Genomic DNA, 12,897 nt, shown 5'->3' with positions numbered 1-12,897 from the left:
GGAAGCTGAAAATGCAAAAGCAGATGGAAAAATAAAAATGATCCTAATTGTCTGACTGTCATAATGCTGATGGGCACTAAAATACTGCCAGGTGCTGGTTTAGACTAAACCAGCCCATCTTTCCTTTGGGCTTGCAAAGAAGGACATTATTTTCCCAGACCATGAAATGTTACTAACAGACAAGGATAAATCACATGGGGAAGATGAGACACAGGTAAAGAATCCTATGTCTTTTTCTCACTACAAACTTATGAAACCTTACAAAGAGTATATTAAAACCAAGTTTTTGAAATAGAATTTTAAAAAGTATATCTCATGTATTTGTGTTTCTATGAAATGATTTTCATAAGATATCTGTATTTGTGATGTATATTTAAGTGCTTTTTAATTTTTATTTGGAAAATAGAATAAAGGATTTTATTTGCATGCTTAATTAAGCCTTGTACCTGGTATGATTCAGGACTTTGGGAAAAGACAAATGTCTTCATAAAATGCAGTGAACACGCTCCTATATCCAATGTCCATGAGTAATATACAAGAAGGCTTATTCTACTAATATGACAACAGGAAAAGAGAGACTTTTTGTTCACAAAGAGACTTTAACAATAAACAAATCTGTAAGGGGCTGATCACTACCCTGTACGGTAGAAGAATTTTTGGAGGGTCTGACAGACATCTATCATGATTTGATTTGTAGCTTGGGTTGTAAGTTCTCTTTCTGGGCACCTTTTGCTTGACAGAGTCCCAGCATAGCTCAAGGTCCCGGCAAGTGTGACAATCCTCTCCTGCCAGCAGGCTGATCTGTCACAGACCTTCAGTGCTTGGATGTCAAAGTAAGTGTAGATGATACTCGGAAGATCTGAGGAAGCATGTTACTAAGTTGATAAAACATTTCTTCAGAAATACTCTGTAAAAGGTTAAAAAACTTGTTAGATAATTGTTGATTTAAAAAATTTTCAAAGTATTTTAAATTATGGAACTAGTTCGACACATGGAGTACAACATGTAAAAATTCTCTTTCGTGACTGCTATTGCACAACTCTGGCCCAGGGGTGATTTCCTGACTGTTCTCAAAGAACCTGTGTTTTTTTCTACCAGATGATAGGTCTGATGACCAGAAAGACCCCTAGATAACACTAGTGTAATTAATAATAAAAATACCACTAATTTGCTATGGTTTGCACAGAATACAGAACCATTCTCTGTTAATGCCTTTATTTATTAACTCTTCAAAATCTATGTAACACAAATGTGAAAAAAAAAGGAAAGATAAGTTTAGTTTGGGGGATAAATAAAAAGATCCCAAGAGTGGTACATGCTATCATCATTGACAATAAACTAAGTGTTATTTATGGCATCCAAACACTTTCCTTGTAAGAAAGAGGAAGCTGTTAGCATTTTGTTATGTTATACTGAGTTTAGGGCAGTGTGCTCACTGTATCTGTGAAAAGTGCTATAGCAGAGATTAAATTGGGGTGAGCTATATTAAGATAACACACCTGTGGTACCAGAAATTGCACTGTCCTAGAAATTCCTCCATCCCATGAAGCCATTTCCATCATGAAACCTAAAATAGAACAATAGACTTTGCTCAGTTATGAGTTCTGGTCTTCAAACCTGTAAGTTCTTACTGAAATAAACTGAATTTTCATTGTGGGGCTTCATGTACTAACTTTTTTGGTAGTCACTTACTGCAGGAGAGGCTAAGCCTAAAGGATAAACTTCTAAGATCCTGACTTTTCCACACAAGAGGGGTTTAACGTCACTATGTCAACACACTCTTTCATAGGATTTCTCAAGTCCTATTCAGTCTCCGTACAACACAGACAAAACAGGTATTGAAGCCTAATTAAACATGTGGCTCTAATTTTTTAAAAGAAAATAAAAGGCAATAAAGAACAAGCTATAATCAGGGCAAAATATAATTAACATACAAATATCCTGTATTTCAAGAGGGTTGAATATTTATTTTGTAAAAAAGCATGTTATGAAATATTTGCTTGTTAAACCATTTAACTGAGGCACTAAATGACAGGAAACTTCCACATTCTTTCTCCTGGATTGCTCTCCTTTCAGTATTTGGGAGGAAGAAACATAGGTTGTTGTTAAATAAAACGTTATGCTCACCTTTGACGCACTTAAACACAAGTTCTGCTCTCTTTAAGCACCATGGTATAGTCATTTCCTAAGGAAAAAAAGCAAAACAAGTCTTGTTTCTAAAAGAACTCTGTAAAAAAATATACAGTCAGACTTAATCTATAATGTTGATCATCCAGTTTGTGAACAGATTTAGGTAACTCAGTTAATTTCAGCTGGATTTCTTTTGATTTTTTAGGCATATGATTTCTTCCATCTGTTAATTGCAAAATGCGAATTTAATTAGCCTAGTAAGTATAATTTTTAAAACAACATTGCAGGACTTGACTGTGGGAATGGGGGTGTGGAATAGGCAGAGGAGAAAAATTGGGACAACTATAATAGAATAACGATAAAAAATTATTAAAAATTCTCTAGATAATTCTAAATATAAATGATGTAGAAACTCCACCTACTGATTTCAGTTATTAGCATGAGTAAGTCTTTTAAATTATATATGATTTGAATAATACATTAACAATTTTTATTATGTTATTACAGAAATAATAAAAATAAACAAAAGCCCCATTCCAGCCACCTAACAAACCAAATGCATTAATTTTTCTATGTTCCTGTCTAATAATCTTTGGCTCAGTACGCATGTAAATACCAGTGTCAGACTCTGACCAATACATTTATAACTTTCCACAGAAATAATGAGTGATCATACCATTTTTAATTCTATTTCTTTTCACTATCATCAGAATTATTTCCTATGTTCCATGTCTTCATAATTATAACAATAAAATGGTTATTATTTCATTATGGTGATTCTCAATCTTTTTGGGCCTAAGAATTCTTTCACACTCTTAAAAATCACTGAGGACTCCAATGAGCTTATATTTCCTGATATTTATTGCATTAGAAACTAAAACTGATAAAAGTCTTGCTGACACCCAGAAGAAGCTAGGATTCTGGGTAGTCTCCAGAACACAACTGAAAAACTTGTTTTATTAATATATCATAATTTATTTAAACAGCCCTTTATAGCTAGATTTCCATCTTTGTTAATAACACTGCAGTAAACATATTGATGTATCTGCATCTGTAAATGTACATCTGTCAATATCTTGTTTTTGAGTAATTTCTTGGGATACTTATTTCTATAGATTAGTGAAATAAAATTTATGTTTCAGCCTAAAAAGTTGTATCAATTTACATTAGCCATTAGCAATGTGTGAATCATCAAATCTCATCATATGTTCACCAGCATCTGGACATTTAATATTACTTAAAATATTATTCAACATTATTAATAATTTAATAGATTCAAAATGGCATTACCTGATAGTCTTAAAAAACAGACTTTATTTTTTGAAAGTTTTATGTTTACAAAAAATTATACACTCCCATACTCAGTTTCCCCTATTATATACATTAGTTTATTACCAAAAGTGAGGCTGTCTAGCTACCTATCAAGAATAAAGAGAAAAGACTGTATCACATAACAGCAGGGAAAATCCTTTAGTGAATTCTAATTCACTATAGGCTTTCAATGAATTCTTTTCTACATTGTAAAATAATAGTTGTGGAATTACAGAAATTCTTCTGGTCATGATCTTAAGTTGAAATAGCAAACACATACAAACACAACCCCATTTTAACAACTAACATAAAAAGAAATTTTAATGAAAGAACCTATAATTTCATTTAGGAAATGTTCCTCAACAAATAAGGTTGTATCCCTATTATTTAAAGAGCCAGCTAAATTAAGAAGCCATAGAAAGAAGCAGCTGTAGAATCTGATCTTCCAAGTACCCTATGTATCTTTACAGAATATAATCATAATACTGTCAATTGTCATGATCTCACTAAAAGGTTTCTATTTGCTGTCAATGAAAAATAACCCTGAATACATTTTTATTCTTTGTACTGAGTGTATTGTTTTCTCTGTAAACACAGTTCAATAAAGAAATCATTCATAACCAAAAAGCAAAGCACTGTCGCCTGGCTGGTGTAGCTCAGTGGATTGAGTGCAGGCCTGCAAACCACACGATCACGGTTCGATTCCCAGTCAGGCACATGCCTGGGTTGCAGGCCAGTTCCCAGCAGGGAACTCACAAGAAGCAACCATACATTGATATTTCTCTCCTCCTCTCCTTTCCTTCCTCTCTAAAGACAAATAAATAAAATCTTTAAAAAAAAGCACTGTCGACACATTATTTTTAACTAAAATCCATAGTTTATGCATATTTCCTTAGTTTTTACCTAATGACTTTTTCTGTTCCAGGATCACATCCAGGAGACTATGTGAAATTATGTCATATAGTCTCCTGGATGTGATCATTATGCCATCTTGCCTATGAGTTTCTCAGACTTGTTTTTGATGACCTTGAGAGTGTAGAGGAATGCTGGTGATGTATTTTGCAGGATGGCTTCTCTTGGAATTGATCTGGTTTTTTTTTTTTTAATGATTAGAATGGGGTATGGATTTTGGTACAAAGACGACAGGGGTAAAGTGTCATTTTCAATACATCACACCAAGGAAATGTACCATTATCATGATTTATGACTGTTGCTATCGACTGCGATCACCTGGTTGGAGGTAGTAGTTTTCACATTTCTCCACTGTAAATTTACTTCCTCTGCCCTCTGAAATTTTCACACTGTATTCTTTGGAAAGGAGTGATCCACTGTGAGCAGCACACACTTAAGAGGTGAAGAATTTTTTTGCCCTCCTCAAGAACGGAGTATGTACAAAAATTATTTGACATTCTTCTATATCAGAGATTTGTTTATTCTCATTCATGCTTCCAGTCACTCATTCAATCATCTGTTTAAATCAGTATGGACTCAAGGATCTTTTCTTTAGATGTTGGGTTATAATTCAATGATTATTAATTACTAAACTGTTTCTCAATCTTATTCTAATTGACCTTTCTGACATAATTCACAATAGCGACCATTTCCTTTTTTCATGAAACTTGCTGTCATTAAATTATCCTAGTTCTTCACCAAACTCTAAAGGTCTTTGGACCTCAGGCCAACTTACTGCTATGGCTTCCTGTCTAGTTTCCTGGACTGCAATATTTCCCAACCCCAAACCACAAATTTGGCTAATTTATCTTAAGTACATTTATGATATTATATTCCTGTTTAATAACTTACAACTGCCTCCTGTTGTCTCATGAATAATATCTGACTTTCTTTTAGTGTTCAAGGCTATTTACATTGGGACTAAAACTACCACAGCTCCTAGACTTTTACATTAAAAAACTGTTTCACCCAAGCATGTGTCCACCTTTGTTTGAACATTATCTGTAGTGCCCGTCACCCACCTCACCTCCTCCCACTCTGCCTTAAGTCATTTCTCCTGCCTAGAGTGCCCTTACTGTTATTTCCATCTGTTGAAATCTGATCTTCATTCTCCAATGTCCAGCTTAACTTCCTTCTCCTTCATAAAGTATTTCCACAGCTACAAATGATGTTGCTGCTGTCTGAAATCCAAAAGTACTTGTTTTTCTTTTACCTCAACAATCACATTTTATCCTCTCCTTTTGGGGGGTGTGTATGGAGGAGGGATAGGTAGGGACATGGGATTCCCTTAGGAAAACTTACGTGTTCTTAAGTTGTGTGCTCTCCAAAGGCAGGAACCACTTCTTATTCATCTATATTACCTTTACAATACTTCTTAATATTGAGTATGTAGACACTCAAAACTTAAGGGTGAGTGAATCATTGTTTTATTTATGGAAATTTAAAAAGAAAGTGAGTTACTCTAAAGAAAAAAAAACTTTGAGAGGGAACTACATTTTGTGATCAAGATATTTTAAGATTGGTAAATAAAAGGGGGTCTAGTTGCTGACAGGGGGGGTCTAGTTGACTCTTTAAAAAGTAAAGAATCCTCTTTCCCAACATTCTGGAAACTTATAAAAATGACTAGTAGAATTTTCTGATGTTTAAAGCTTTAAATTACACAAAGAGTAACAGTGCCTTCTAGAAACGCATATATGCACAGAGTGGCAAGGTTTTGTCTTCTGGCTTGCTCCTAGTTAAAAAAAAAGTAATGTACAGAGAGAGCAAGGTGATTAAGACATATCCACTTATAGCTACGAAGAAATGCTGATGGGTCTTACAACTACAATTAAACGTTATGTTTCCATGGAATTTTGTAATGTACATAATTTGCATTTCACAAGAAACCTTTATAAATTAAAAAAAAAAAAAGACACCGAGAAAGGTACATTGAACCACCCAAGGTCATGGGGACAGTCTGAGGCCTGTGTTTTCATTTTCTTAACAGAAGCTTCTGATGAACAAGTTTTAAATTTTAATTAAGTACAATTTCTTGTTTTTCTTTTACGGCTTATGTTTTTCTGTGTCCTAACAAATCTTTCCTTAACCTGCTGTCATCAAGGTTGTCTTTTATGCTTTCCTCTAGAAGTACTATAGTATTATTTTTTATGGTTTAAATCTGTGATCCATTTGAAGTTGATGTTTTTGCATGATGTGAGGTAAAAGTCATGCTTATTTTTTCCTATATCAATATCCAATTCTTCCAATACCAGTGGTTGAAAATATTTTCTATCTCCCATTGAACTGCCTTGGCATCTTTGCTGGAAATCAAATGACCATATCATGCATGGATGTATTTCAGGATTTTCTATTTTGTTCCTTTGATCCACAGTCAATTCTTCTGCCATTGTCACACTGTATCGGTTATTGTAGCTTTATACAAAATTTTGAAGTCAATTGGTGCAAACTCTCCAACTTTGTCCTTTTTCAAAACTGTTTTAGGTCCTACATATTTCGTTTAATATATTTTATTCATTATGCCATTACAGTTGTCCCATTTCCCCCCCATTCCCCTCTACCCTGCGTACCCTCTCCTACCCACCTTTCCCCTCTTTAGTTCATGTCCATGTGTCATAAGTTCTTTAGCTGCTACATTTCCCTTACTATTCTTGCCCTCCCCCTGTCTATTTTCTACCTACCGTCTATGCTACTTATTCTCTGTAACTTCTCCTCCTCCCACTCTCCTGTTGCTAACCCTCCATGTGATCTCCATTTCTATGGTTCCCCTCCTGATCTAGCTGTCCTCTTAGTTTGCTTTCGTTTTAAGTGTGGTTGTTAGTAACTGCGAGTTTGCTGTTCTTTCACTGTTCATATTTTTTATCTTCTTTTTCTTAGAGAAGTCCCTTTAACATTTCATATAGTAAGGGCTTGGTGATGATGAACTTCTTGAACTTGACCTTATCTGAGAAGCACTTTATCTTCCATTCTAAATGAAAGCTTTGCTGGACAGAGCAATCTTGGTTGTAGGTCTTTGGATTTCATGAGTTGGAATACTTCTTTCCAGCCCCTTCTTGCCTGTAAGGTCTCTTTTGAGAAATCCACTGACAGTCTGATGGGTACTCCTTTGTAGGTGACTGTCCCCTTATCCCTTGATGCTTCTAGGATTCTCTCCTTCATTTTGGTCTTGGCTAATGTAATTATGATGTGTCTTGGTGTGTTCCTCCTTGGGTCCAACTTCTTTGGGACTCTCTGAGCTTCCTGGATTTCCTGGAAGTCTATCTCCTTTGCCAGATTGGGGAAGTTCTCCTTTATTATTTGTTCAAATAGGTTTTCCACTTGTTGCTGTTCCTCTTTCCCTTCTGGTACCCCTGTAATTTGGATGTCAGAACATTTAAAGATGTCCTGGAGGTTCCTAAGCCTCTCCTCATTTTTTTGAATTCTTGTTTCTTCCTTCTGGTCCACTCCATTGATTTGAGTTTTAGTTTCCTTCCCATCACTATTGGATTCCTGTGCATTTTCGTTCATTTCACTTAGTTTAGCCTTCATTTTTTCATCTAATTTTCAACCCAAACCAACCAGTTCTGTGAGCATCCTGATCACCAGTATTTTGAACTGTGCATCTGATAGGTTGGCTATCTCTTGGTAGCTTAAAAGTACTGGCTCTGGGGTTTTGATTTGTTCTTCTATTTGAGCCGTAATTTTTTGGTCAAGTTGTGCCTGTTACGTATGAGGGGTGGAGCCTTAGGTGCTCACCAGTGAGGGGCAACCCAGTTGCTGGGTTGTGATGTTGTATGTGAGGGCAGGGTCAGAGAGGGAGCAACGGCACTTGTTCTGTGCTTTCTCAGATTTCGGTCCCCTCTGCCACTTCCCACAAGCAAATTGGGTCCTTCTGGTGCTGGTTCCCAGGTGGGTGGGCTTGTGTATGTTCTAGGACCCTGTGGGTGTCTCCAACGAACTCTCCTGTGAGGCTGGGAGGCTCTCCCAGCACTTCAACCCCTGCAAGTTTTTTCAATCGGTGCTTTTAGGTTTTATTTCCTGTTGCTGGGGCCCTGAGTTGCGCGGTTTGTCTCACTGCCCTTTTTTTGCCTGGTTTATCTGGGCACAAATGTGTGTCCGTGGTCAGCCAACTGCCTTGTGCGCCTTACTGGGTTTGCTGGTTTCCTCCCCGAGCCCGGGTCACCAGTCACTGCCTTTTCTTGCTGGGATCCCTCTCCGCCGGCTGCCGACTCTGCCCCTCTTACTGGTCTGTATGAATGGTTCATTGTTGTTGGACTTTGGTACAGTTCAATTTTCTGTCTGTTCTGGTTGTGTTTTTGTTTCTAATTCTTTGTTGACCGTAAATTTGGTTGTGTGAGGAGGCACAGTGTTTCCACCTACGCCTCCATCTTGGCTGGAAGTCCTAGGTCCTATGTATTTCATATAAACTTTAGAATCACCTTGTTAATATTTTCCAAATTGCCTTAGAAGAATTCTGAGGAATATTTAAGTCTATATAGATCACTTTGAGGAGAACTGGTATCTTAACAGTATTGAGCCTTCCAACCAATGAACACAGTATATTTCTCCAATTACTTAGGCCTTTAAAAATTTTTTTCATCAGCCAAAAGCTCAGTTCTGTAGCTGCTAGGTTACTTTTCATAGCGTCTTTTTAAAAATGTATTTATTTTTTATTTCTATTTTTTGCATCTTTTTACTCGAAGATATTTTAAGCTAGTCTTCAAGTTTTCTAAAGGCAGTTGTCAACTATTTTATGGTATGTGTCTCACAACGCTAGTGCCTCACATTTTTGTGTGTCTGTTTATATGTTTGGTTGTTTCTGCTGGTTTTCAGTCATATCGTTTTATTTCCTTAAGGGCTTATTTATCTTTCACTTATGTTAAATGTTTTATTGAAGGACCTTATAAAGGAACGAATACTAAAGTATAACTGAATATTTACATCACCTTAAAATATTACTGTAAAACATACCATTTTTCAAAATGCCATGAGAATAATCAGAAGAAATTATTACTATTAGTAATAGGATAGAATCATTATTTATACTATTATAAATAAGGTACTCATTTTTATATGTAACAAAGCATTATCTGACAGTAACTTGTCCTGTAACTTACTGACATTTATGATTAGCTTCTGAATTATTTCAGGCTAAGGTCAAGCCTAAGTATCACTACTCACATGAGTATAACTAATGTTAATTGTATGCACAGAGCTTCAGTAGGGCTAGCTTTGAACACCAACATATAGAACATATTACTCCAATGTTTTAAAATAAGGATAATAATGATAATGATGAAAGACTGAAGCATAAGTTAGATCAGGAATGATTCTATAGGTGTGACCAAGAGTAGATGAGAAAAGATAATGAAGTCCTTTCAATGCCTCCATTCTCCCAAATTATTATCACCTTTTACTCAATAATACCAGGCTTTCTGGCTATTCATGTATATATGGTTAATAGCATGGACTACAGTAAATACCTATGAGAGGAAATTAAGAACTTAATACTCTTCAGAATGATGTGAATTACTGCAAAATTTAATCAGTGTTACATAGAGAACACAGCAAAATACCAATTCGTGACAGAATCTCAGGCTATTTTTCAAGATATTTAATTTTTAGATGACATAAACTCTCATATTCTATTTCCTTTTTAATTCTGCTTAGCAGCACATGAATTTGAAAGGATATGTTAGTTACATGCACATAAATCTGCACATATATAACCTTTGTTGTTGTTTTTAAATCTCCCGTTTGCCTAGACAGAGACTCCATCCCAAGCATCTTTGCAGTTTTTCTCTGATTAAAACCAGCACCAGAAAGAATGGCTTTGAGTACTTAGAAAAGGTAAACTGTAGACTTTAAAAGTCTGTAAAGTCATAAAAAGAATCATTTATTGGATGTCATCAGGGGATATGGCCTACAGTCTCATACAGAGCTTTCTTTTGGAAACAAATCTTAGTGTATATTACAATAGTAGATGGGGTATACAACAAAGGGGGTCAGATAACTGTATAGAAAGTTTTGGATCATAAGTTCTAAGTAACGGCAAAGTGACAATCATACTGTCACACCTGTGAGAACACACTGTGAAAGAAATACATCGAAAAGTTGAACAGATCATGTGAAACACTTCAGACTTTGGGATTAAGGCAGAAAATTGGGCCCTACTGTTACTGTAAAAAGGCCCCTTGCGCAGCAGGGGAGCTCTGCCCACTGGCCAAGATGGCGGCAGGGGGAGGTTCTTACACTGATCACACTGGAAGCAAGGAAGATAACTGGGCAGTAAAAAAGCCCTCCTCTCCCCATCCCTACAAGAACTGCAAGCTTGAGCAGGAGGATTGAGATGGTCTCTGAGAGTGCAGTCCACCATTCTCCCAGATTGTGTGGTACCTGAATAAGCCTCTTTCCTTTTTGCACCTGTCTCATGAGTTTGGCTTTTTGTGGTGAAAGGCAGCTGAACCTCAGTTTTTTTGTTAGATAACACTATGGCTATACTGTAGATGGTATATGGAACTGAATAAATACACAGAATAAATTCTAAACTTGTGAAGTGTCAATTAAAGTGTCAATTCTGATTGTAAATGCAGACAGTACCATCTATCTAAAGTTAATGGCATTACTTTAACTACTTAACTTGAATCTTCTAATTGGGATAAGGTTAAACTGCAGAGGTAATTAAGATTTAAATGGTATAATACTTTCAGGTCTTTATTGCATGCCTTGGAAGTTCGATAGCAACATTATTTTCTGAGTTTATCATCCATCAAGGAAATTGCAAGAGTATTCTTTACTCTTAAGTATGTGCTGCTGAGGTACCTGAAGTACTTGTATTAATTCACTTCCCAGCCATTATCAGAAGGTGAGAACTAGTCTGGCTTTCTCATTTTTCACATTAAAAAACAATGGTGTAGGACTTCCACCAAGATGGAGGCATAGGTGGAAACACTGTGCCTTCTCCCACAACCAAGTTTGAATACAACAAAGGTTTGGAGAAACAAAGACACAACCAAAGGACAGAAAATTGAATTATACGGAAATCCGACTACATCTAACCATTCAACGGGGACGGTAAGAGGGGCGGAGCCAGCAGCGAGCAGAGTCGGGCAGGATAGGTCCCCCGACCCAGGCGCGCAGGCAGCCCGGAACCAGTTGGGGTGCAGGGCAGACTGACCATGGTCACACATTTGCGCACAGTGAGACAGACCGCGCAGGCCCCAGGGGGCGAGGGCTGATGGCGGTGGCACACTCATGTGCAGTGGGACGAAACGCTCAGGCCCGGTTACGGCAGCAACTGCGGCACCGGTGAGGGCCGCGGCGGCAGGCGGCAGACAGGACGCCATTGTCCCTCTTTGACCCCGCCCCCACATACAACGTCACAACCCAGCGACTGAGTTGTCCTGCTCTGGTGAACACTTTAGGGCTCTGATTCTGCTACAGAACAGGCACAAACAGCACAAAACATGTCACAAGAAGAACTCAAAGTCCCAGAGCCGATAACTCTCAGGGACTGAGAAATTGCCAGCCTCTCAGAAGCACAATTCAAGACACTTTTTATCAGGATGCTCACAGAACTGGTTGATTATAGTCACAAATTAGAGGAACATATGAAGGCTAAACTAATTGAAATGAAGGGAGATGCCCAGGAAACCAATAGTGATGGAAAGGAAACTGGGACTCAAATCAATGGAATGGACCAGAAGGAAGAACAAAACATCCAACCAGAAAGGAATGAAGAAATGAGAATTCAAAAAAATGAGGAGAGGCTTAGGAACCTCCAGGACATCTTTAAACGTTCCAACATCCGGATTATAGGGGTACCAGAAGGGGGAAAGAAACAGCCACGAGTGGAAAACTTATTTGAACAAATAATAAAGGAGAACTTCCCCAGTCTGGCAAAGGAAATAGACTTCCAGGAAATCCAGGAAGCTCAGAGAGTCCCAAAGAAGTTGGACCCAAGAAGGAACACACCAAGGCACATCATAATTACATTAGCCAAGACTAAAATGAAGGAGAGAATCCTAGAAGCAGCAAGGGATAAGGGGACAGTCACCTACAAAGGAGTACCCATCAGACTGTCAGCGGATTTCTCAAAAGAGACCTTACAGGCAAGAAGGGGCTGGAAAGAAGTATTCCAAGTCATGAAATCCAAAGACCTACAGCCAAGACTGCTTTATCCAGCAAAACTTTCTTTTAGAATGGAAGGACAGATAAAGTGCTTCTCAGATAAGGTCAAGTTGAAGGAGTTCATCATCACCAAGCCCTTATTCTATGAAATGCTAAAGGGACTTATATAAGAAAAAGAAGATGAAAAATATGAACAGTGAAAGGACAGCAAACACACAGTTATTAACAACCACACCTAAAACAAAAGCAAACCAAGAGGACAGCTAGATCAGGAGTGGAACCATAGAAATGAAAAACACATGGAGGGTTAGAAACAGGGGGGTGGGAGGGGGAGAAGGGGGGAGAAGGCACAGAAAATAGCATAGATGGTAGGTAGAAAATAGATAGGGGGGAGGGCGA

General features: G+C 37.4%; 1 protein-coding gene across 2 annotated transcripts in view; it reads right to left on the bottom strand.

Annotated features, from left to right (window-relative positions):
* Positions 1 to 357: 357 nt before the first annotated feature.
* The window catches only part of FERRY3 (FERRY endosomal RAB5 effector complex subunit 3), a 66,102-nt gene continuing 53,562 nt past the window's right edge, over positions 358 to 12,897 (bottom strand). For both annotated transcript variants that reach the window (XM_037064702.1, XM_037064703.1), the window contains 3 exons: positions 2,128 to 2,185; positions 1,500 to 1,567; positions 358 to 907 (listed from right to left, as the gene is read on the bottom strand). In XM_037064702.1, coding sequence (XP_036920597.1) covers positions 815 to 907; positions 1,500 to 1,567; positions 2,128 to 2,185 — 219 coding nt within the window. In that variant the 3' untranslated portion in view covers positions 358 to 814. The remainder of the gene's footprint in view (positions 908 to 1,499; positions 1,568 to 2,127; positions 2,186 to 12,897) is intronic.

Source organism: Sturnira hondurensis, unplaced genomic scaffold (assembly GCF_014824575.4).
Source record: "Sturnira hondurensis isolate 20B ecotype Veracruz unplaced genomic scaffold, ASM1482457v3 Scaffold0015509, whole genome shotgun sequence".
NCBI classification, from domain to species: domain Eukaryota; kingdom Metazoa; phylum Chordata; class Mammalia; order Chiroptera; family Phyllostomidae; genus Sturnira; species Sturnira hondurensis.
This window is presented reverse-complemented; position numbering and strand designations above follow the sequence as displayed.